The sequence below is a fragment of the Lupinus angustifolius genome, chromosome LG01 (genome assembly GCF_001865875.1).
Source record: "Lupinus angustifolius cultivar Tanjil chromosome LG01, LupAngTanjil_v1.0, whole genome shotgun sequence".
Lineage (NCBI taxonomy): Eukaryota > Viridiplantae > Streptophyta > Magnoliopsida > Fabales > Fabaceae > Lupinus > Lupinus angustifolius.
Window position 1 is genome coordinate 178863 of NC_032009.1, and position 25715 is coordinate 204577.

Sequence of the window (25715 nt, forward strand, 5' to 3'; positions counted from 1 at the left end):
AATATGATGTCCATCTTCGTATAGCCGATCTCAATTAATAAATAAACATATTATTTGACACACCAAGTTGGTTTATTGTGAATTCTTTAATGGCTTGTGATGCCTATTTTGATCTTTTAGAAACTTAGTTAATAAACATAAATTTTGAGATAGTAACTTGATTGTAGTAAATCTTTTAAAGTATTGTTACTCTATGATAAAATAAAAAATATTAATGTTTAAATATATTGTGAGTTTAATATTGCCTTGATAATATAAAGTTTTTTATATTGTTTTTTTGGGCTATAATTATTTAATAGTCAATAATCATTAATCCATAGATTTAGTGATGTGCTACGATCTAAGAAAACATTTGTGTTGGTTGATAGAAAGCATATTTTCTCCTTTAATATATATTATTATATTTTTTAATTTTAAAGTAGTCATATTTCCATTTTAAATTCAAAATATTTTTAATGACGTATTTAAATATTATTTGACAAATTAAATATTTTTCACACACTATAAATTGAGAAGATGAAATATAACAAATCATTGATTTTGGTTTTTGGTTTATAAAGGAGACATGGGTCATATCTCAAAGGAGAACAAATTTCTAAAATCGCTATAGTCAATAAATTTTAACTTAAGTCTTGAGGAGGAGCATCAAAGATGAAAAATATGAATTATTAGTACCAAGCTCACATACATTTTATTGTTTTAGCCGTATGATTTAGATTTCAGATTAATCAAATGGGTGTCTCCATAGAAAAAGTGAAAAAATGACACTTCATTAAAAAAGAAAAATTCTAAAAACATATTTGCATTATTTAGAGAAATCTCATTGACTAGGGATATGATGACACATTTTGGATCTCCATTCCAAGAGATAGACCATAAATTTCCCAAAATTGTTTGCTCTAGTGAAAGAAGGCATCATGTAGTTAATAAAGTTATAGTTTAAGTATGAGATTCTAAATTAGTCTTATATACTTACCAATTAATATGTTTGAGCACTTATGGTATCTAACTTTTTTATTTTATTTTTAAATTGTTATTAATCATACATTATTATTGTAGTAAAAAAATTAAAATGATAATTATTATTTATTAAGCTTTCTATAATCTCAAAATTTGTGACATTTAAAACTTTCAATCATTTTCTTTTATTATAAAAACTGACAACCTCAACAAAATTCTTACTTTAAATTCTACCTTGTTATTCCAAATCAAAGTAATTATTCATTTCGGATTCTAAGGTTTTTTAACAATACCAACTTAATTTATAAAAAATTTAAATTATCATTTTGGTCCTCAATTTTTATAATATAAAGTCATGTTAATTCTTCTATCTTCACTAGTCTCTTAGTATTAATCATGTTGTACAACTCACCAATATGATATCATTTTCCATTATTATTTTTGCCAAAATTTTAAAACAACACGAGATTGTTTCCCTCAAATTATGATGAAAATTCTTCTTTCATATTAGCCTTGAACTCATTTATATTCATTGCATTATCCATCACATGTTCTCTTTTTAGGGTTTTGAATTTCTTTTTAGTGCTTGCTCAATCTTCAATTCACATAATATTTCTTTCTCTCCTAAAAACAATCAAAATGTCAAAAATAGTGATTAGCAAAATCTCTTGAAAGCAATGAACAATGATAATATTAAAATATATCATCATCTAAATGTTTCTTTAGGTGCCTTAGAATTTTTTATATGTTTACAACAATAACTATTTTTGGTACTACCATGTATCAAACACATTTTTTGGTAAGGAACTAATCTCTTTCGGGATTCGTGTTTGTCTCTCCCAACAAGTGTTGCTCACATAAATCGAACCACAACAACTATTTTGTAATGACATATTGGTATCTTGATATCTACCGAGTAAGCAATAATCAGAATTGGAAAATGTTTCTGATGATCTTGATATCTATTGAGTAACTTTATATTACAATGAGCGTTTCTAAGTAAAAAATATGTACAAAAAAAAATACTCCAAAATTAAACTTCCAAACTTAAGGCTTCACCTTACATAACATGATTCACAAGTCAAGACTCAATTTTTTGTACCAAACTTTATTGCAACATTAACTATCATGTCTAATGGAAATGAGTAAGTGATATTTCAAAAGAACTTCTCAAATTAAGCCACAACCAAACAAGAATAAACACATAGTTTCGGCAGCAACTGATTTTCCTAATCCTAATCCTAATCCTAATCCTAATCCGACTCATATTTCTCTGAAGTGAATAACATATAAAAGTAAAACATTGAATTGAGAAGATAAACTTCAGTTGACAGTAAAAAGAGAGAAAGATGAAGAATAAACAAAACTAGTATTCCAGTATTCCCAAATTAGTAAAATAGCTTTAAACAAACAAATGAATGTCCCTCTTATCTGATTTAAGCACTCTGTGTGGTTTGAAGAAGCTTATCAATCATGTCTGCTGCTTCTTGCACGGTGGTAATGGCCTCTGCACTTTCTTCTTCAACACTAATACCGAATTCCTCCTCAAGTCCCCAGGGTTTTGTTAAGAGAGATGGAGATGGAGGTTACAGTGAGGGAAGCCATTGAGAATAAGAGAAGAAGTGTTGATCTTTATAGAAACCAACGTTGAGTGTGAGTGATGAGTTATTTTCAATGCTTTTATCTCAAACCGATCACATTTTTTAAAACATAAAGTCACAAAAAGTAATACTCTGATTGACTGCATAAAGTATGACATAAGACATATGATCTCTATCCATATCTTATATTCATTCCATTCTCCTTTTCTCTTCCCCAAACCTATCGCTGCAACTTAACTTCAATATGGTAGGGGAGGAAATAACTCATCATAAATAGTTTGGTTGAGTTCCACCACATTTATTTTTCTTCTAAAAGAAATTATTCATTTAATGTTCAAAATGTATTATTATTATTATTATTATTATTATAAAAAAATATCTGAATAGATGTTTGGTTTCGGAAAAGGGAATCAAGTGTTTCTTGATGCAACATTTTACTGTCCAATCAAGATTATTGATATCACCTAATGTACATAGTTTTGGCTCACAAGTCACAACAATATACCCTTAATGGGAAGAGAAAGACTAAGCAGCTTCGGATCCATAATCATTTTCTCCCTGTCTAAGAACCTTATTCTAAAATGAAAGCTATTTCTAAGCACTCTTGAGCCACTCTTTTATTAGGGTATGCACATATACACCTTGAAAAAAATTGTATATATAATCCAATCGAGTATTGGTTCAAGTGATACATATTTGATTCCTCTTAAATAAGGTTTCAGGTTTAGTATTCATTGATTTATACCTGCTATTGATTCCAACCAACCCTCCTCCTATATCATAAAGGATTTAAATCTGCCACAGCCCACATGACTATAATATTCCATAACAGGATTTGTTGAACAACATTACGATAACAGAATATATTGTTATAAAGTATTTGGTTATCCATAACTACTGGTATAGTTGGCAAGTCAGCTTTATTTTTTCGGTTTCCCACGGGTATCCTCTCACTATAGGCAATCTTGTTCGAGCCGGGAATATCTACAGGTATGTGAGGCTAACTCTCATAGTGGACATTTTTTCTATCTACAAGACTCGAACTCGAGACTTTGCTTAAGGGGAATCAAACATATACCACTTGAACCAATGTCGATTGCTACCATTATTATTTGGTGTACCTAGCTAGTTAATTGCTACCATTTTAAATAAGACTCAAATTATTTTTGGTTCCTTCCTCACACCACCACACTCTTCCAAATTTGGAAATGATAAGTACCTTTTGCTTGTTCATACAACTACTTTTGTTGGACCAATATGATTAGGTACAACTTTTTTAATTAAAAAACCATTTGGTTGGATGTTTTTGTCTCAGGTAATAACAACAAATAGTGATTCCTAATGTGAAGGGTAGGGTGATTTTTTGTATAAATAAAGAATAGAGTGAAATTTCAGTGTTATTCATATTGTATCGGTCATCAAACCGAGTACACTACTCGTATAGTGGTATAACGATTTAACTGATGGTTCACTAATTAAACTTGCATACCGATAAAATTATATATACATATATAATATATTAACATTAATGTTTAAAAATCAATAAATAAACATTAATTTTTTTATTTTCATTAAAAAATAATTTTAAATAAAAGTAAGTCAGTATGACAAGTACGATTCAATTGAAAATAGACCAATATATGACCAATTTTGTTTATATATACCAGCCAATATGAACCGACTTTTACAAGGGGTGAAATTTAACAAGGTTTTTAATGTATAACCAATGATATAATTTAACTTATTTAAGGATAATTTATTTTAAGAATTGATGTATGTATAGTCTTATGCGTATAACTAATTATGTTTTCTTAATATAAATCAATTTTTTAGGTAAGTTAAAAAACAATTTAATAAAAATAGATTATAGATTTTTTGAGTCTCACTTATTGTTACCTGGTCGTTTCATTCCCCCACCATTTTGAATAATAGACATAAAAAGGAAAAAAGATTGAAATAAAAGGTTTCTACTTTTAAAATGATAGGCTTTTCATATCTCCTTTTCCTTTTATTTTTATCTAAATGTTATCAGAAAGGGGAAAAGGAGAAAAAAAGTGCTGCCAATTTTCCTTCCTTTCTGTTTCCCGCGTTTTCCCCTTTGCATTGAACAATAGCTTTTTTTGGAAGATATATAAAAAAGTTATTCAATTTGAGATTAAATATTCTCTTATATCTTTTCTTGTATCACCTTTTACTTTCACTAGGTTCATTATTGGACATGATATATATAAACAAAAACCCTTTAATTCTCCATAGATACATTATTTTCTCATGAATCACATCCCAATAATAATGTATTAATTTTCTAATTTTTAATATGTATATATATATATATATATATATAGAATTATGCATCTCCTGCTGTGGATATAAGTTATTTTTTTCATTTTAGTCTCTCATATTTTTCGATCTTACCAGTTTAGTTATTCAAAAAAGAAAAGACCTAAAATGGTCCCAAATGTTTTAAATATATGTCAAATTAATTCATACCAAATTTTATAAAACATGCTAAAAATAACTAATTTAACTCACATTTAAAATGTTTGATACTATTTTTTTTAATGAAGTAAATTGGATCGAAAAAAAGGAGAAAATAAAATATATATTTAATGATAAATTTTCTATTTCTTTCCCTTACATTTGACTCCTTCTTTCTTTCTCTCCCATTTCTATTTTCCTTCTCTTTCACTCTTCCTTTTTCTTCTTGTTATTGGTGTTGTTCACACACAAACACTGTTGAGATCATCATGAATACAGAGCTTCTTCAAATCAATCCTCCTCAACTCAGATTTATCTGTAACTTCAACTCTAACTCATTCATTATTCACAATTAACTTTACCGTTTATTTTCATTCTTCATAATTGTTTATTCTTCTTGTTATAATCATCATAATACTTCATTCCTTCCATGTAGTTGAATTGAAGAAACAAAGTTCATGCTTAATTCAACTCCAAAACAAAGCTCATCATTACGTTGCTTTTAAGGTATTCCCTTTTCTCTCTATTATTTAATCACTCTGCATAGTTTGTATCATATTTCAATGAATCAAATGTTATCATATGTGACAATAATATTGATCTGTAACTTGTTATAAATATATTGACAGGTAAAAACAACTTCACCTAAGAAATATTGCGTCAGACCAAACATAGGAATCATCAAGCCAAAGGATACATGTGATTTCACTGGTAATTTTCCCATTATCTCCTTACATTTTAGTACCTTTGTTCTTTGTATGGTTATTCGGCCTTATGATTTAGAAGTCGTGAGTTCAAATTATGGAAACAGTCTTTCCATTGGCGTGGGTAAAATATGTTTATGTATGCCCTCCGGATACCTCACTCTGTGGGAGCCTCGTGATTCGTTGAATGCATACTGTTGGCTTATGTTTCTTTGTTGAAACATGCATGGATGCAGTTATTATGCAAGCTCAGAAGATAGCACCACCTGATTTGATCTGCAAAGACAAATTTCTGATTCAATGCATAGGTGTCCCCTTTGGAGCTACAGAAGATGACATCACTTCTGATACGGTGAGCTTACGTTACATAGCTATTTTCTCCATGTTTTCGGATGTCATAGATAGATGAGAAGGATTAAGGTTTGCTTCGATAGTCCAACTCTTATTTTAATTTTTTCTCCTGTTTTGATTGAATGACTAAAATTCCTACAGTTTGCAAAAGATAGCGGAAAGTATATCGAGGAAAAGAAACTAAATGTAGTCCTCATCACTCCACCATCATCTCCGGTTTTGCTTCCAGTAAATGGAGATGTGAAGCAGGAGTCATCCAACGAAATTCATCTGCAAAAAGATAGGGCGCCCAGTGGAGTTGAAAACATACCTCCCCCTCTTAAAGTGAGTTCCTCCCTTTCCAATCCTCAACTTCAATCTCTATTTCCTTTTCTAATTGAGGTCCTTCATTTATTTTGTGCTTGTCAGTTATTTGTTAGCCATGTCCACCCATATGTGAATCATACATGTTTAGTTCAACGTGGTGGTTGCATAGCATGTCCTGTGCCTTAGCTTAATAGATGATAATATCTTTCTCTCTGCCATTATGTATTTCATTGTATAGGTTTCCGAGGAAGTCAAAGGTCTCAAAACAGCCCAGGACACGGAGGAGGATAGAACAGCTGAGGATATTGTCGCTAGACATGCTGAGAATGTGAGTGACATGAAGCCTTCAAATGATGCCGTGCAATTAACTTTAGCTAAGGATTTGGAGGAATTGAGATCAAGGCTGGGTATAATGGATTCAAAGCTAAGAGAGGTCATAGTTCCTGAATTTATATTAAACTTTGTCACAGTAATTTTTACTTGAAGTTTTCTAGTCCATCTGCTAGTTATAGTTTAATATAATTCTCAGAATGTTTGCTGCCAAAATATCTGAACTTGATTGCACTACATTTTAAGGGAATTTGATAGAGAAAGTGCATTACATTTATTTCAAGCTATATACTATTTGATTACTCATGAGTCATGACTTTACTGGTTTTATTTAAAAAAGGCCAAGATGATATCATCATACCATACTGTTTTAGTTATAATCAGTAAAACAGAAAAGATGAACTATTGTCAACTCTGACATCTTCAGTAGCATTGAAGTTAACATTTTTTGTTTGTGTCTTTTACATTGCCTAGTGCATAAAAGATTGTAATATGCTAATATGTTCATGCTTTACAAATATTTTATCTCAGCTTAGGATCCAATACCTGGTGTCAGTTGCTTAGGTTGCAATTTTGTCATTTTTTTCTTTTTTACTTTGAATTGGAAGCAATCAATGTATGGTTATATTTTTGCAGGCCGAGGTAACTATCATGAAGCTGAATGAGGAGAGGCGAACAAACACCCAAGAAAAGGATTTGCTTAAGAAAGAGTTGGTAAGTTTTACTTTTCTGGTATATCCATCGTCACTCATAAAGTCACAAGTCCAAAAACTGTATGCATTCTGTTTTTCATATTCAGTAGTGCCTTTTGCAAGGTGGATGGGAACAGTTGGTTGAGGTAATACAAATGAGAATAGTTGAAAGTGGGTGGGGGGCAGAAAGCCAGTAGGTTTGTAGCCTTTTATTATGGTATTTGGTTCATATTTTACCCGACTTACACAATTTCGCTTGCCCAAGTTCGAAGGAAGATAAACTAAAAGGTGAGCAGCTCTGGTCAATGCATCCACAAAAGGTGCTTAAGCTATCAAAAGTTAATTTTTTAGGATTTAAACTTTATAAAACGTCGCTGTAACCCTCTCCAACACCTTCCATTTTTTGCAAACTGTAAAGCAATCAACTTTCTAGGAACTATTATATGTTATCTTATTAACAAGTTTTTTATCCCTTTAAATGCAATGAAGATTCATATTTTTCCATGTCTGTACTTTAATTGCCACATGCTCTTTATTCAGATGATGGTAGAAGTTATCTGGTTGGCATTACAAACCAAAAGGGGAGGTTTATGATGAAGATATCATCTCTCTGTTTCTGGAATGCAATTATGTTTTAAGCTATTATCCATTTTTGATATGCTGCTTGACAATTTTCAATATTTGAAATAATTCTTCTCCATATTTTGTCAGGAGGTGTTGAAGAGGAAAATGGATGCCAAAAGAGGTCAGTCTGGCTTCCCATTACTGTTTGTTTGCATGGTTGCTCTTGTCGGTGTGGTAGCCGGATACTATATTCATCCATAGGGGAGAACATATAATGTGCATAATAGAGGATGTTCTCAAATCATGGATTTCTCTGTAATGATTAGATAGAGGATGATCACTGTTTATTACCATAGTTTTACATGACAAATGTTAATGTGATATGGGGGTGGAAATCTTTGTGAAATGCTTTTAGAGTGAAAGTGCGCCTTCAATAGAGGCATAATAATAAGCAGTCTTTTGATATTTTCAGCAGAAGTTACTACTTACAAGCATGTTTATTGACTTTGGTAAGAAATGTTTTCCCTTAATAGAGGGAGAGAAGGAGAGTTGGTTGGGGAGATCACTAGAAGGACATTGGTCTAACAACTTAGGTCGGATAAAGATCACTTGTCCCAACTCCTGTCCGGATTTAATAAAAAAGTGACACTTAATTAAAATGAAATTTTCTAAAAACATAAAATAACATATTTACCTTATTTGGAGAAAGCTCATTGGCTAGGGACATAGGGACATACTCATTTTGGGACAGGTGATCCCTATTCAACCTAAGTTACACGGATGAGGATCACCTGTCCCAGCTTGGTGTCACCGTTTCTGTCCCGTTCCACTTATACCTAGACATGTGAAATTAATATATTATTTTAATAAAATAAAAATAAAATAAGGTGTTATTTTTGACTTGTTGGCAAACATTGATTGGTCTGGGACATATGACAAGAACTTTTATGGGACAGAGGATTCCGATCCAGGTTATACATACATTAGCTATCACTTGGCAAAATGCTTGTGAATCCAGTGATAAGTTTTACAAAATTAAAATTAAAAAACTCACAAAATTCTCCTTTTAACAAGGAATACAATCAAACCTTAAAAACTGTAAACTGTCAAAGACTGAAGGCCTTTTCACATATTCAGAATTGATACTCATGCCACACCCACATCACTTCTATTCCACCTTGGAATATAAGATATTTGATATCCACTTACTCATTAATTTTAAATATATAAAGTATTTATCCTCGAGTGTCTGCTAACAAAACAAGCCAACAATATCAATTTTAAAATATAAACATGATTCAAATGATATTTATTTTTATTACTTCCTCCCTTTCATTTTTTATATATTTAAACTCACATACATATTTTAAAAATCATTAAATGATATAAGAATTTAATATAATTTAATTATTTCTTAATATGTAATGAAAAAATAATAATAAATAATGCTCTGATTATTGTTGGTAATAAATAAACTATTTATTCATAATGTCTACTTCTCATAAATATAAGAATTTAAAACCATTAATATCATTTTATTGTCAATAAAAATCCTACTTATGGTGGATTTTGTCCCCATAAGATTTATGATTAATTTGAAGGACAATATTTGATCACAAAATCAAATCATTCTTATTTGATTTTAACATTATCGCATATAATTCAAAATTTTGAAATTTAAATAAGAATTAATTAAAACAAATTTGCATTATTATTATTTTTTGGGACTCTTAAAAAATATTATTTTTAAATAGAAAATGGCTAAAAATAATAATTTTATTTTTATGTGTTATTTTTTGAAAATGTCTTTCTGGCAGTATAAAATTGAGTGTTTACAGCATCGCATTCTAATTTTCGGCTACACGATCTTATTAGAGTTACCACTACATTTTTCAATGTAAAAAAATCTTTTGGCTCAATCACATTGGGCCTTGAACTTTGATATCCAAGTTTGGGAATCGAATATAGACTAGAGAATATATTAGCACCCTAGCTACCCATTTGAACGATACTTTTGCTATACTGCATGAATTATTAATTGTATCATTATCATATTTTTACCAAAAAATAAAATAAAATATTTTATTATTGTGTCTGACTGATCTTGCTCCTACGTTGAAAATAAACAATGACAAATAATTAAAAAAAAAAAAAAACCTTCTACTTCGTTTAATAATGCTATTATATCATCCTAATTATTACCTAATCAGTTAATAGGTTAATCATATCTCACAAACTCTACATAACAAGTAGGTAATAAAAACTATATATTTTATGTGGGTCCACGAAAATAGGCATAAGATGACGTGTATTCATTACCACACGCCACGTAAATAAGACTTTTTACTTGAAACACAACCTCTTCTTCTTCTCATCTATGATTCTATTCATAAATTGATTCCTTGTGAAATAAGTGTGTTGAGTGATATAAAAAAAAATGACATATTATTGTATGATGAATTCTCTTCCTGAAGATGTTGCTATCAAAATTGTTTCGTTGCTTCATGTTCGTGATTTGTGTTCCTTCAGTTGTTGTTCCACTTTCTCAAGACAACTCTCTTTCTCTGATTCCATTTGGGAATCTCTCTTCACAAATCGATGGCCTTTATTCTCTTCTTCCACTTCAAATGATTTTCCTAATTACAAGGTATGATCAAAGTTTGTTACTTTTTTATTTTTCGTTTCAATTCAGAACGTGGGTACTGATCAAAACCCTAAATTTATTCCTATTTTCTTTATTGTTAAATTATTGTTGTTGTTGTGGTTATGATATTCTTGCAATTGATTTGGCTTTCAATTGGTTCTGTCTATTGATATCAATGGCACAGAGAGTAATTTGATCCATATCTAGTTTGCACCTAAGTTATTTGATGAAATGCTTAAGTGGTTGAACTTTTCAATGATTTCGCCTTGTTGTTGAGGGCAATTCTATATGCACTGAAAAATAGTGTGGATAGTCAGATGGATGGACCAATCATCTGGTGTGAGCAATGGTTTTTCGGGTGTTGATATAATTGCTCTGTTGTTGAAGACTGAACATTTATTTGAGTCATGCACTTCGACCAATTCGGGTTACATAAATGAGTTTTCGCCAAATTAAAAACCTTGGTGACAAGAGGATATTTTGCTTGGTCTCTATTGACATGTTAGATAGATATTGGGCAGATTTTTAGTAGTGTTACTGCTATGTAATGTTAATTGTTTGGAAATTGGTTACAGAATTGGAGGAAATTGTACTTGAAGAGGCACATCGAATTGGGAGTTAGAGCAAGATCTGTTGAGAAGTTCGTGGAAGCCTCTTCACGTTCTGAATCACTTGAGGTCAGGGACTACCTGAGTGCTGTTGAATCCTTGATTGGTGCAAAGTTTGGTTTTGAAGATGTCCAGAAGTTCCTTTTCAATCCTAAAATGAATGTGCTGCTTAACTTGGTTGGCGTGCACTATTGCCTCACATGCCTTGGAACTCAGGTATTCCCATGTTTTTTTGCTTCCTTATTGTGATATGTTAGTTACATTTCTAGCTAGATGGAGCTTCTGTTTGAAATCGCCCATATTTTGGGTCCTCCCAAAAAGTATTTGTTTGCGGTAGTATAATTTAGTGTTGCTTAAGGATAATTGGAATAATCATAGTGCGTAAATTCTACCAAGATGTTTATGCATGCTAGAATTAACTTTAATATTTTGTGAAAATGCAGTTAGAAATTGTGATTGCCATTTGGAATAGGATTTGGCACTTTCAAACCTTGAATCCAAACAGCTGCTAAATTGTGTTTAACCAATTTCATTCGATTTTATCTCAGTCTAAGCTAAACATGTGTGCAAAACACTCTATGTGTTCATTTGACTACATTTAATCATGGAAGTCACATATTTCCTTCCATGTTTCAACTTTTTCATAGCTATTTGTAATCTTTTCTCTATCAAATAAAATGACATTTGGGTAGTTTTATGTAGCTTAATACTATTGTGCTAAGCTTAAGAACAATGGTTAGAGTAAATCTATGTTTAAAATTTCTTATCTTTTTTATTGAAAACAATATGACGTGCCATCCTGCAGCACCTAATAATTTCTGTCATTTTCTCTTGGGCGATCTGAAAGAGAAGCTCTATTTAGTTAAAAATGCAATTAAAATGTCGAGCTATATGATTTATGATAAAACATTACGATGACATTCTATCCATGTAACTGACTTCACCTAATTGGACTAAGGCATGGTTGTTATTGTATGTTTTCTTTTCCTTTGAATCTCATTCATATCCTTTATTTTTTTATTTTTCCTTGGACAAATAAAGCAAGCAAGGTTGAACCATGATCTGTAATGTTTACTTTGACAATAGTTGAAATTAAACTGAAGCATGTGTGTATTGGCAGGGTGATAATCTGATAGAAGTCCTTCGTGCTTGTCAGATATCAGATCGGCATGTATGTGTGAAGTGGTGGAAAGTTGGGAGATGGTTCTATGGATACCGAATGAGGGACGAGTCACATTCTCGTTTTGTTTCTTTGGCAGATTTGGCAACAGAAGATGATGAGAATATTTTGGGGGTGCTTCGGAGAGGTACAGTTCATGAGGTTTTACGTGTTCAGATCTCTGCTGTTGGTCACACATCTACACCTTGGTACTGCCAGAGACAGAGTGAGTGAGTGAGTGCTGAAGGAGATCAATAATAAGTATGTGTTGTATTAGTATATGTGTGTATATAGTGCATATTTCTAAAACTGTTGTAATGATACATGTATAGTATGGCATAAAAAAAGGAGAATAATACAAGTCAAACTCTTTGTAAACTAATTACATTTGAACTATGCTTACATTCTTGCAAATGCAACTATGCAAAACATGAATTTGTGAAAGGCAGGTAATGTGTGCCACTATTGTTTCTGTTTTTTGCTTTTTAGCTTTCTTCAGGATTTGGTTAGCAGATTCCCATGCATTAAGCAAGCATATACCACTTTGTTTATCACTGTTAATCATATTCATATTAACTTCTTTTTTTTGGGAGCATAATAGTTACAAAGCATCTATGACACCAATAGAATGTATAACACAAGGTGGTGCTTGAGGGATAAGTACAACAGTCATTTACAAAAAGTCCACACCTTTGAAACAACATTGACAAATAACAACACAAAAGTCATTCACACATATAATAATACTGTAAACAATGTGACTATGAAGTATGAACTATGTGAGCACTGCAGAATGATCCTCCATGTTCTATCCATCTTCTACTTGGGGATTCTACTGTGAATGCTATAAGCTGAAAGCCAAATGAGCAAGACAGTGATAATGCTGCCAAACAAAGCCACTGCTATGGAGCCACCACTATGTCTACAGAATTTGTCATAGACATTGCAAATTTTAAGCCAACCCACATGATTGTTTCCTTTTAAACCCACATATGCCACACCTCCAGCTGTGCCTGTTGCTGAAGCTATTATCCCTAATATTATCTGCATATAAAGCCATGGTCACTTCTTACTTTGTTATGATGGATAAAATGAATTGTTGAAAATAAAGGTTAATTGATCAATTACCACATCAAAGAAGATAAAGTGGAGGAGCAGCTTAGTTTTGAGGTGTGGCTTATTGACTACAGAGAGTGATGCAAGAGTGGTAATGATGCTATAAAGGCCAGAAACAGATAATGCAGCCACAAAATATCTGCATGTATAATATCATTAGTGAGAAAATTTTCTTTGAAGAGAAAAAAGAAAAAAGTAAGGCATAATTGATGAATAAACTTACATGATAGTTACAATAATGGAAGACTTTGGATCTTTAAATAAAAAGATAAGACAAAATAAATATTCAAAGCCTACTAAATACAAAGGTGGGTTGAAAACTTCATGCAAGTTCTTCAGTAAAAACCATCAACTTTTCCCTCTTGGAAGCTCCTTATATATTAATACTATAAAGCTAAATCCTACATATATGAAATAATTCATAAAACCCATCTAATTGCTGAAACATTGAGAATCAACTGTTTCTTTTTTCTTCACATAAAAAAAGTTGGCAACCTTTATTTGTCTTGCAATTTCACTAGCTGGAAGAAGAATCACAAAATATGTAGACCATTGCCTGGAACAGTTATATAATTCTATACTCCTACATCACTAATTACATCTTCAAAATCAAAATAAGTTCAAGATTTTTCTTTCAAGTAAAAGTTAGTAAGCCTAATATTCAAGTCATTTTTTCATATTTGAAATCATATATCTCAGATAACTAGTATATACATGCATATAGCTATGAACATTTAGTAAATCAGCTAAGAATTTGAACAAATAACTTTGAACTTACACAAAAGCTGGTGAATATCTGAACTTGGCTGGCTGTGGAACAGGTATACCTTGGTAAAGCACTAGTTCTGTTTGATTACCAGTAACCATTACCACTACTGCTACTAATGATGCTGCAAACAACAGAAACCTGAGTATCACATCAAATTTAAAGTAATCAACACCTTCAGAAGCTGAAGGAGTTGAAGATGATTTGTATTCAGGGTCACTAGGCTTATCTATAGAAGCCATGTATTGCTGCTATGCTATGCAAGGTTACAATGGCAGGTACTAGTATATGACTTAGTGGTAGAGGATAAGGATTGTTGAACAATGATTTTTGTGCAAATATATATAGATTTTGGATGCCCAATGAACTAGAAAGGTGTAAAAACAAATAGATTTGAACATTTGATTTTTTGCTGGTGTGTATGTGAGAAGCCACAAGCTAAAAGTCTACATTTTATGTTAGAATATTTCATATGTTCATACTAAGGTTTACACGACATGTATAAGAATATTATTGGATATGCTTAATTTCAAAGTTCAAATAAAATATATTATGGATTACTAGCTTAACATATAACTAGGTTGTTGTAATCTTGGATTCTGATTATAACTGTTCTGGTTCTTAAAGTTGTTTCTTGTAGAACAAGACTCTTCTGGTTGAAGAAAGATTATTATTCATTACATTATTGAGACTAACTTAATCCAGAAAGTTAGAAACTTAATAAATAATGTGAGTATATGAGAGAAACCTAATAAATCCTCCACCTAAGTTGAGATTGAAATAAAAATTATTTTCAAACTAAACCAAGTTTTATGGAATCAAGTCATCATTTCAACGATTTACAAATGCAGCAACAGAAAAGTTACGTGTTGCAAAATTCAATTGATATCTAGTAATCATATACATCCAATGAATTGCGTGTGGCAGATCCACATTCTAGAAGGGTTATCTTCTACCCCTTCTAGTGAAGTGACTCCACTTCACCTATAAAGTTGAAGGTTCTTGTTTGTTGTTTTGGGCTATTCAAAATTTAGTCGAATTTGATTAAACATGATAACCCAAAATATCTGATGATTAGATCATTAGTCCAAAGTATATTAAAAAATAATGATTACATGAAAAGTTGGTAAGATGTTTATGCATTATGCAAAAACATGATATTCATAAATACGTTATTTACATATTTCCACCCATTTGTTAATTATAATATATATATATATATATATATATATATGACATTATGATATGATCAATATGATATGATTGAGTCTAATATGAGATTTAATTGGTTAAAGCGTGTAGGAACCTCTTCAAGTATATGATGTCTGATTTGAGTATGGTTATATTGTTTTAGAGGGTTAAAACATGACAATTGCGGAAAAATTTGCATTTTTTTAATTTATAGAATTTTTTTAAATATATTAATATTATTATAAATAAAGTTTATTAAATATAAATTAAAATTTTATATAATATAAATATAAAATTTATTACTAATCATAATAATATATTTAATTTTCAAGAGATACTAAGAATACTATGGAAGTTGGAAATACCAAGTTATTAATTAAAATAGAGCAAAAACTAATCTAAGTTATTTTTGTAGTCCATTATCAACTATAAATAACAACTTGAGTGATGAAGTCATTTTCAAGTACTCATCTAAGGTATCAAAGTTAATTTTTAGTATGCTCGATTTAACCCAACTCAAATATTCCAAGTCACCCCATAGCTTTTCCTAACATCTTTTATATTTTTATTAATCAATAATAGAAAAAAATCATAAATAATTTTGTGAAGGGTTGTGAATAAAAAAATTAAATCAAGGTTTATCAAGTGAGTAAAAATTTAAGCAATATATGAAAGAATTATGTGAGTTCAAATAATCTCTTTATTATTGTAGAAGCTGAAAAGGATATAAGATTATACAATTCCATTTTTTGCACTTAATTTATATATATTCATTATACTCAATATCATAACACACAGGAGAGTTGGGTGTAATTAATGACCTCCCATTTTTGAAAATAATAATTGGTATAATTAAACTAATTGTTATAAGTGTAATTTCCTCTATTTTGGAATGTAATTAATATGAATGAAGATTATCGATTTCCAATGATGTTTCATTCTCTGCTCAAGCCAAACATGTATTAACATGTAGATAAAATAAAAAATTTAAAAATAAAAAGTAATAAAATAGAGTATTCTGGTTAGCTTCAGACATGAAATGAGACACCATTTATGACACGTGATCTCCGTCACTTTAATACGGGGTCAATTTATGTCATACATATGTGACATGTATATTAGTCCACGTCAGTTGAAGCTTGAAAGGCTTGAATAAGACTATTGACAAAGTCTCATATTTATATCTATAAATAATCATTTAGTGGATAAGGATTATGATCACTTTGATTTATTTCAACCATCCAGATAGACAAGAAGCTTGACCAGGAACCTTTTCAATTTGCTCAATAATATAAGGGATTGAATTATGTATACATTCATAATGTAAGTGTTTTTTATATTATTAACAAATTTTCATTATTCATATATTAACTATCATTCATTTTCAAACAAAAATATTACAAATCAATGATGAATAATTACTAATAGTGTAAATTCTTTTACATTCAATACATAAATTTTAAACTCTAATGTAATCCCGATTAAATGGCACTAAAAGAGAGAAAGGTTATTTAATATGCAACTAGATTCACAATCGCTTTCTTCACTTTCTTCACCTCCAAGTAATCAAATGTTATAGGAGCAGTAGATATAAGATTAATTCATGTTACTATCTTTCGGACTTTTATATATACTTGTATTTCATATCTTTATATATATATATATATATAAAAACTTGATATACTTTATTAAAATATGTTCTTGTTCATACTGAAGTACTACTCATCTGGTTTTAATCATAAAGATAAAACATATCATATTTTGGGTCTTAAATATAAGCAAAATTAACTATTTTTACATATTTCTAATATCACTTTTAATTGAGACCATTACTCATATACCACATGCTCAATAATAATTGGAATCATTTGTACCTTTTTATCAAATAAAAATTCAAAATACTAATAGTATAAACTAATAAAAGAGTACTGAGTTTGTAGCTAAATTATTGGAGTTAGACACATGTGGGTATTTACGTGAACAAATTGGTGGAAAGTGGGGTCAAATTATTAAGGCATGAAGGACCCAACTCAATGATGAGCCTAATAAGTAATAAGGGATATGAGGTATACTTAAGGTAATGTAAATCTATCTTGACTTTAAAATCTATGTATAAAGTTTTTTACACTGTTGGTACATTATATATCTATTTATTGAATATTTTTTTGTTTAGAATCAATAATTATTAACATATAATTAATGGATGGTTTTTTATAGTATAAAAAACACTTACACTGTTAATATTTAATCGATTTGTCTTTGTGTAAGGAATGAAATGGAATGGTAGTTGGCAAGCAACAATGTACAGTTGCATGTGAGGGCCATAAATGCTTGGTGATGATAAGTGTGTAGAACCAAAAAGCTTAATTATTCAATATTTGCATTTATTGAATATAAGAACCAGATCTAAGACAGTTATGTTATTATAAGCCACCAATATTGTGTAGCTCAACCAATGCATATTCTGCCATGCAATCCATTTTGACTTCAAACTTGCAAGTTCACACTTATAACAGACAAAACAATGTTTCATTCTGAAGTGTGTTTAAAGTCTTGTTTCTTAGTAACTAGAAAATAAAAAAAAATAGCATTAGGAGGTTTCTGTTTAAACATATCATCATAATCTATGAGAGACCAAAAAACACATATAAACATCCAATTTTTTAAAAATGTTAAAATATTTCATTAGACACATATTTGGAAAAAAGATAGAGAACATCTTTGTAAAAGGATACGAATGAATGTAATAAAATTACAATTTTTTTTTTGATAAATAAAATTGCATTAAAGGAGCACAAGGGGTGCCCACCCAATAAAAGAAAGAAACCAATTACAACTTGGTTACATTTAGCGATAAGCAAAGTTTAGGATCCAAACACCAATTAGCGAACGACAATGAATTATGAGAAACAAAAGAGATAAACCAAATCCACGATCTAGTTTGAATTAAATCCAATAAGTGCACATAGCTAGGAGTCTTCTCCTGAAAGATGACATCATTTCTCATAATCCACACCGACCAAACGACCGCAAACCAGAGCATACGCCATAGCTTTATACAAGTACCGCTTTTAAGAGTATCATGAAGCTTGAAAGAATCCATAATTGTTGAAGGTATTGTGACAGGAACTTGAAGCCAAGAATAAAAACATTTCCAAACACTTGCAACAAAGTCACAAGATATAAACAAGTGGTCGATAGTTTCAATATGATTGTTGCAAAAAGAACAAACTATATCTTCCGCCCTCACAATAATATTCCTCTTAAGAAGTTCAGCCTTTGTTGGGAGCCGACCTCTTAAGAGTTTCCAGACAAAACAACAAACATTTGAAGGTAAACAATTAATCCAACAGTTTTTTAGCAAAATGCCTAAAGAAGATTGGTTATCATTCATCTGAGCCAAATAAGCTGTTTTCACCACATACTCACCCGATCTATCAAATTGTTTATTTTTTCTTCTTTTTCTTATTTTACATTAAAATTGCACTATTTTTTAGAGAAAACTTGTATTGTTTTCTGGGCATGTTCTAAACTCATTTTTGGAACAGAGTAAAACAAATAAGAAACTTATCATTTAAAGAACTTATAATTGTTTAACTTTCACCTTTCCCACCAGAACTCGATTTTAGATAGGTTAAATCGTTAAAATAAGTAATATTTATCCCTTATTCATTCCTAAATATTGATGAGACCCAATTTTAATAATTTTAGATTCAACATATACATTTTACGTAGATAAGCGTGTCAAATCTAGCTTAATCTTCATGCCTATTAAGTTATGCACAACCCTTGTAATTAGTCATATGTCATTGACCTTTAAGATTGTTTGGATAATTTTGGAAGAGAAGATTGAAGTTTTTCTTTTCTTTTTGGGGAAAGAATGAATAAGAGTGAAGGAGACATTAATTAATATTGTAAGAAAACTCTCATTTTACATTAGGGGTTGCTTATTTAATTTTCTTTGTAGAGCTCCAATTTTATGAAACATGAGACAACATGCACAGACAACAACACAAACATAATCAGTGAACATGTCAAGTAACCATGTGATGAAAATGAGACCATAAGGACCATATCCTGCCACATATATCCAAGTTTATTTCAAGCAACGTGTAGGTTTTGTTGTTGTTGTTGGGTAGAAAGCTACGTGTAGGTTTTGAAAAGAAAGTTCAAAAAATAATTTATCAATATGCATGAAATTGTCCTAAGATTTGGTACGATAGATAAAGTTGTAAGTATTAAATAATTAAGGGTAATGATAAAAGAAATCAATATATATTATATAATCAATCTTTTTAAAGGAGAAATATTTTGTGTAATTTTCTAATATTCCAATTTTAGCACTACCATTTCTTATTTACATCTGAACACTTCCTCATACGTACAATGTTATATATCTAATAATATATACTTATATTGATGAATTGTGTACATTTTTAATTTCAAGTTGTATAGTTTTTATTTATGAAAATATTAATTTATAATATGTTGGGAAAATTGCTGGTTGATAAATAAAATTTAAGCTTGCTTAATAACTCAACCACTTGATTTTGATAGTTAACTAATTGGACAGGTTAATTTCTTAAGCATTCATATCAGTCATTAATTTGTTTATACCTACCCTTTCATGCTGTCCCACTCTTTGCCTTAAATGCATTCCTACATTATTAAGTATCGAATATGATATTTTTTATAATATAGAAAAGTTTGTAACATTATGTTCGATATTTTATTTGAGAATTTTGTTATCCTCCTAATCTAAGGTATAGGTTAATCTAACTTATCTAATTGTCTTGAGTTGGAATTCTAAGTATGCAATTGATATATATATATATATTAATCATTATATTATTAATATATAAATGTAAAATTGCCCTCGATAATTAATATAATATCATGTAACATATATAATATCACACCTTTCTTTCTATATCTCTTTTCTTATATTATAATATCATGTAACATATATTATTTTCTCTCTTTTTCTTTCACCCGGTATATATATTTTCTCTCCTTTTCCTTCACCATGCATATATAATTTTTCATGTGCCTAATATTACTCTCCTCAGTAATTAATGCCAAAATTCCCTTTCCCATTTCATTCTAACTAAATTCAAACCCAAACTCTAAGGTTTCACCATTATTTAAGCCATGTTCTGGTACCCCATTTATGAACACCCTATTTCTCAAGAGGTGCAACATTTGTGGTATTGTTACAACAATGGAGGAGGGTCAGAGTAAGGGTAGCATTATTAATGGGATTGAAGGAGTTGAGAGCAAAGGAAGTAGAGATATAATGGTGGCAAAACCTGGTTCTTCAACTGGTGCATGTGATTTGGTTTTAAGGGTATTGGCTTTGGTTCTTACTCTTGTGGCTACAATAGTTCTTGGTGTGGATAAGCAAACAAAGATTGTTTCAGTTCAGATTGTGGATACTTTGCCACCTTTCCATGTTCCTGCTACTGCTGAATGGCATTACCTCTCTGCCTTTGTGTAAGTCTTCTCCTTTTCTTACCCTCAGACTTAAGGGTTCCTTTACCAATTAGGTTTCGAAGGAGAATCACAATGTTTCAAAGTAATGAAATACAAATTTGAGATAACTTTAAAGTCTCTAATTTTTATTATTTCCTCTCCAACACCTAACTCGGAAGAAAAACATATGTTTAGATTTAGTTTCGGATGAATCTTATACCCATAAACATATCCTTTATCTACATAAAACATAAATTCTAAGGTATAAAATGGAAGTTTTTTGAAATAAGAGTTAATTAGTTTTAGTTATAATTTTTTCACACCCATTAGCATGTAATCGTGGCTATAAATATTTGTGACGGAGACAAATTGAAACAGCCCACATTTATGCATTGGAATATATAAGGTGTTTTAGCGGAGAGGTATTTGAAAATTATAAATTATAATATTATTAATAAGCTAACTAATTAAATTAGCGGTGTTCAATGTAATTACCTTATCAAGTAGACTCTAGGAATAAAATGATGTAAATGACTTTTTTTTATAAATATTTTTTTTACTAATAGAAGTACCAGGAATACCATGTAAAATAGCTTATGAGTCCCTCCAACAAATTTATTGGACCAACACATAATAAATCAATGATTCTTTTTTTATAAAAAACTTTCATAATCAAACATAGTTATTGATATATGGAAAGTAGTATGAACAATTAGGCTCATTTTTCCGTCATACCCATGCCCATATAACCCTAATCTAAATTAGGGTGAGAAGGACATATTCATTTTTAAATAAAATATGAAATATCCTGTGATGTTCATTCTAGATAAACTTAATTGTCTAAATAAACTAATATATATATAAATTTATACACATGTCATACAAAATAAACATTACATAATTTGCCTACAAATATATACAAATGTATTTGTATTTATCATAAATATAATTAAAACAATATATATAAAATATAAATGCATGATACATAATTTAAATACAAATTAAAATACAAAATGTGTAGTAGACATGCATGTATAAAACACAAATGCATAAGTATAATAAGAATGTAACAGTATTATCTTATAATTGATATATAAATATATATAACAATAAAATATATTTTCTTACATTGGATAAAATAAATATACATTTGAATATTTAATGTTCAATAGCTTTTTACTTGTTTTTTATCTTATATTATTGAACTTGGTTTATAGTGTTGCTAATAAATACCTTAAAGGTACTTTTATGGAATATAATTACAAATAAGTATTGGAAAATTAAGTTTTTGGAAAATTAAGTTTAACATTAATCTTAATATATTGAACTCATTATTTCCCCACTTCCTTAAATAACATCTTAAAGGTAATTATTAATATTCTCATATCATTCTACTGGTTTTGTGGTCATTAATATCATATTGAAGCTTTGTATATGATTTAGTAAATAAAAGTCTTTTGATAAAAACTACGGTAGGGTAAAAATTTATACACAATCAATATATTATCTATTATTTATTTGTATTACGTTTTTTAGAAAGTGATTAATAAAAATAAATGATAATTGATAAACTAACATTTTATAAAACTCTTACCCTTTATATATATATTTTTTTTTTTCCTCTAAAAACTATACATCCTTGAACTTCAATTTTCCTTTCAAGTCATTAATTATTTGGGTTGCTGGCATTCACACCCACCGTCGCCGATATGATTGACTTTTTCTCATACCCAAACCAGATGTCAGCATATACTTACAATGTATATGCATGCAAATTATTAATTTAATGTTAAATTATAAATATGACTACTTTATTTTACTTCATAGAAAAGTCACCAATTTCTATCCTGAACAATCCAAAATTAACATGTTTATTTATTTAAAATTTCTATAAACTAACATATAATATCTTAACCAATTAATTTCATGTTGTAGCTACTTTGTGGTGGCAAATGCAATAGCATGTGCATATGCAACTATCTCTCTACTCCTAAGTAAAGTAAAAGGGTTAGGAACATTGATCAGCATTTTTGATGCATTGATGGTGGCTTTGCTTTTTTCTTGTAATGGAGCAACCACTGCAATTGGTGTAATTGGGTATCAAGGAAACTCTCATTTGCGATGGAACAAAGTTTGCAATGTCTTTGGCAAATTTTGTAACCAGGTTGCAGTATCTATTATTCTCTCATTGCTTGGATCAATAGTATTCCTATTGTTGGTGGTGTTGAAGCTTCGGAGGAGAAGTTAGATAATAAATTAAACTTCGCACTTTTATCATCCACAACTTTGTTTTTTATACATGTGAAAGCTTTGCTATGTATTTGAAACTTATTGAGAAATGTACCCAAAAAAAGAGTGTCAATTGTGCACACAAAAAAATAAACTTATTGATGGAATTGTTTTTCTACACCAAATTAAACTATCAACTATGCCACAGTTTGAATGCACAGATAGCAGCACCCTAATGCAGATATAAAGTAAAAAATAAAGTATAATTCGTATCATTTTTATTTATGGTATAATCTTACTTTTATCTTTACAATTAAAGAAATTTTTTTATCTTGAGAAGATATTGTTCCAAATACTATATATAACCATCATTGCATTGTCGAGCATATGGTACTAATGCACAGTAATATATTATTCTTGTCCCAACTGATTAACATTTTCCTTGTAACCAATGTTTTCTCTTTTCTTTTCTATTTTATTTTAATGTTAATATATGAATATTGTATAGCTTACACAATTAAATCAACTATTTATTAATTACTTTTAATTGTTTTAATAAAAAATATATTATATATCAATAGATTGGTAATAGGTAAATTACAAATTAGAAGGGAAATAAAAAATATACTAATTAGTATTGAATAGAAGATGATGGTATAGTTGCATAAACTAGTTGGTTTGTCACAGTATATATGCATGAGATGACATGTACTTCATATTCAACTCTGGTATAATTGCATAAGTTAGTAGATTTTTGTTAGGTATATTAAAAGGATGATTATTCTTATAAATTAAAGGATGAAACAATATATGAAGCTACAAATAGAGCATAGCGGAAAAAATGGTTGATTATATGACACCAAAATTACACCCATGCATGCCATAGCTCCATCGCTAAACCATAACAATTTAACAACAAAAACTAACAGAAAGGGTTTCCAACCTTCATTTATATCAACTTGAATCCCTTTCTTTCTATTATCTTCCATTGTGTTTCCCACAATCAATTTACACACACATAAATCAAAGAAACAAAAAAATGGGTTGTGGGAAATCTAAACATGATGTTGCTTCTGACAATACCCTCCAGCGCAAGAAATCCCCCCAGGCAGAAAGGGAAAATGGGACAGAAACAAAAGACAAAAAGGTTGAGAATGTTGTGAGTTCAGAAGTGGAACAGAAGAACAATGAAATTGTGAAAGAGTTTGGTGTTGGAGGTAAGGTTGATGAGTCCAATGATGTCAAAGACAAATCTTTTGAAGTGAAAGAAGATAAGACAAAGGAAGATGTTGTTGATGCTCCTGGTGCTGTAGGAGAAGAAAAGAAAGCAGAAAACAAAAAAGGTGTGCAAATAATTACCCTTTAGAGATGTTTGGTTTATGAATATTTTTTCTGTGTTAGTTAATAATTGCAAAAATGTTAATATTTTCTGTTTACAAAGATAATAAATGTTGTTTTTGACTCCTATACAAATCTTTGGAAATAAGGTGACATTTTTATTATCACATTGAAAATGGAAATAGAAAGGGTAAAACCATGCATCTCTCATAAACCAAGCAAACATTTGGGTTCTTGTGACTCAAGTTCACGTTCACTTAATCATTTCCTCAAAAAATGATTAAGCATAAGTTGTTGGCTATAAGTTATAATTTTCTCGTGTATGTGTACAGAAGAAGTAGAAACCACAGACACAGTTCAGGGAAAGACTTCGACTAAGGAAGAAGAGACCAAAGACACAAATAAGGAAGAGACATTGGCTAAGGAAAAAGAAGAAATCAAAGACACAAATAATAAGGAAGAGACATTGGCTAAGGAAAAAGAAGAAACCAAAGACACAAATAAGGAAGAGACATTGGCTAATAAAGAAGAAGAAACCAAAGACACAAATGAGAAAGAGAGTTTGGTCAAGGAAGAAAAAACCAAAGAAACAATTGTTCCAACCTATGAAGGTGACAAAAAAAATTGAAGGTGATAAATATATTTGCTGTCTTTATATTGATCCTACATTGTATTTTCCTTTTCCCAATTCTATTTTTATTTCCTTCATCCTCATACAAATCACTATATAACACATATATTCTGAAAGTTCTATATATATTTATTGATGTTGTTATGCATTCGTTCATTCCTTTACTTTCTATTCTTTTTGTGTACTTGTACATAATTACAATGACTTAATCAATGACTTAAAAAGTTCATCTTAAAAATTACAGAAAAAAGGAGCTACTAACAACTTAACCAAGTTGATAAATATCTTACTGATTATTCTAATTTGTATAGCAATCTAAACCCATTAGTTTTGGTGGAACTATTTTGTAAGGATAAATAAAGTGTTTAGATTATTGCTTCATATTAACTAATGTGCAAACATACACATTAGAGAAGGAAAACACTTATAGATAATAAGTCATTTCATCTTTTATTAAAAATGTCTCCAACCACACTCACATCAATGCAATTTCCTTCCAAACAAAAAAACTGCAAGTACTATAATATTTATTAATTTACTAGTTAACGTGCCTACTTGATTCTAATAAACAGAGG

The 25715-nt window shown here is 29.9% G+C and overlaps 5 protein-coding genes across 7 annotated transcripts; 4 read left to right on the forward strand and 1 right to left on the reverse strand.

Annotated features, from left to right (window-relative positions):
- On the forward strand, window positions 5218-8459 carry LOC109343605 (vesicle-associated protein 2-2-like). The gene is made up of 8 exons (XM_019581996.1): window positions 5218-5357; window positions 5476-5546; window positions 5669-5750; window positions 5980-6095; window positions 6236-6418; window positions 6639-6833; window positions 7367-7444; window positions 8134-8459. The coding sequence occupies exons 1-8, from the start codon at window positions 5309-5311 to the stop codon at window positions 8245-8247; spliced, it is 888 nt and encodes a 295-aa protein (XP_019437541.1). The 5' UTR covers window positions 5218-5308; the 3' UTR covers window positions 8248-8459.
- Window positions 10374-12841, forward strand: LOC109343615. Its single transcript, XM_019582006.1, has 3 exons — window positions 10374-10633; window positions 11206-11454; window positions 12359-12841. The coding sequence occupies exons 1-3, from the start codon at window positions 10424-10426 to the stop codon at window positions 12629-12631; spliced, it is 732 nt and encodes a 243-aa protein (XP_019437551.1). The 5' UTR covers window positions 10374-10423; the 3' UTR covers window positions 12632-12841.
- Window positions 12941-14800, reverse strand: LOC109343651 (CASP-like protein 1D2). Its single transcript, XM_019582059.1, has 3 exons — window positions 14292-14800; window positions 13526-13652; window positions 12941-13441 (listed from the first exon to the last, which is right to left on the reverse strand). Exons 1-3 carry the CDS (start codon window positions 14519-14521, stop codon window positions 13217-13219), a joined length of 582 nt encoding a protein of 193 aa, XP_019437604.1. The 5' UTR covers window positions 14522-14800; the 3' UTR covers window positions 12941-13216.
- LOC109343624 (CASP-like protein 1E1) lies at window positions 20604-23306 on the forward strand. 2 transcript variants are annotated; one of them, XM_019582025.1, is made up of 3 exons: window positions 20604-20727; window positions 20779-20963; window positions 22878-23306. In XM_019582025.1, the coding sequence occupies exons 1-3, from the start codon at window positions 20641-20643 to the stop codon at window positions 23188-23190; spliced, it is 585 nt and encodes a 194-aa protein (XP_019437570.1). In that variant the 5' UTR covers window positions 20604-20640; the 3' UTR covers window positions 23191-23306. The 2 variants fall into 2 exon arrangements, with proteins under 2 accessions (XP_019437570.1, XP_019437562.1); XM_019582017.1 differs by having other exon boundaries at window positions 20605-20963.
- LOC109343640 (vicilin-like seed storage protein At2g18540) lies at window positions 23974-25161 on the forward strand. 2 transcript variants are annotated; one of them, XM_019582046.1, is made up of 3 exons: window positions 23974-24514; window positions 24842-24923; window positions 24975-25161. In XM_019582046.1, the coding sequence occupies exons 1-3, from the start codon at window positions 24211-24213 to the stop codon at window positions 25135-25137; spliced, it is 549 nt and encodes a 182-aa protein (XP_019437591.1). In that variant the 5' UTR covers window positions 23974-24210; the 3' UTR covers window positions 25138-25161. The 2 variants fall into 2 exon arrangements, with proteins under 2 accessions (XP_019437591.1, XP_019437581.1); XM_019582036.1 differs by having other exon boundaries at window positions 23976-24514; window positions 24842-25161.

What these genes read in the sequence shown, in the direction of transcription:
- LOC109343605 (XM_019581996.1), top strand. Translation starts at nt 5,309, where the DNA reads ATGAATACAGAGCTTCTTCAAATCAATCCTCCTCAACTCAGATTTATC. An exon ending in ATCATTACGTTGCTTTTAAG is followed by an intron (nt 5,547 to 5,668) that starts GTATTCCCTTTT and finishes ATATATTGACAG; the next exon opens with GTAAAAACAACTTCACCTAA. An exon ending in TGGATTCAAAGCTAAGAGAG is followed by an intron (nt 6,834 to 7,366) that starts GTCATAGTTCCT and finishes ATATTTTTGCAG; the next exon opens with GCCGAGGTAACTATCATGAA.
- LOC109343615 (XM_019582006.1), top strand. Translation starts at nt 10,424, where the DNA reads ATGACATATTATTGTATGATGAATTCTCTTCCTGAAGATGTTGCTATC. An exon ending in ATGATTTTCCTAATTACAAG is followed by an intron (nt 10,634 to 11,205) that starts GTATGATCAAAG and finishes AATTGGTTACAG; the next exon opens with AATTGGAGGAAATTGTACTT. An exon ending in TCACATGCCTTGGAACTCAG is followed by an intron (nt 11,455 to 12,358) that starts GTATTCCCATGT and finishes GTGTATTGGCAG; the next exon opens with GGTGATAATCTGATAGAAGT.
- LOC109343651 (XM_019582059.1), bottom strand. Translation starts at nt 14,521, where the DNA reads ATGGCTTCTATAGATAAGCCTAGTGACCCTGAATACAAATCATCTTCA. An exon ending in AGATATTCACCAGCTTTTGT is followed by an intron (nt 13,653 to 14,291) that starts GTAAGTTCAAAG and finishes TTATACATGCAG; the next exon opens with ATATTTTGTGGCTGCATTAT. An exon ending in ACTTTATCTTCTTTGATGTG is followed by an intron (nt 13,442 to 13,525) that starts GTAATTGATCAA and finishes CTTTATATGCAG; the next exon opens with ATAATATTAGGGATAATAGC.
- LOC109343624 (XM_019582017.1), top strand. Translation starts at nt 20,641, where the DNA reads ATGAACACCCTATTTCTCAAGAGGTGCAACATTTGTGGTATTGTTACA. An exon ending in CATTACCTCTCTGCCTTTGT is followed by an intron (nt 20,964 to 22,877) that starts GTAAGTCTTCTC and finishes TTCATGTTGTAG; the next exon opens with CTACTTTGTGGTGGCAAATG.
- LOC109343640 (XM_019582036.1), top strand. Translation starts at nt 24,211, where the DNA reads ATGGGTTGTGGGAAATCTAAACATGATGTTGCTTCTGACAATACCCTC. An exon ending in GAAAGCAGAAAACAAAAAAG is followed by an intron (nt 24,515 to 24,841) that starts GTGTGCAAATAA and finishes GTATGTGTACAG; the next exon opens with AAGAAGTAGAAACCACAGAC.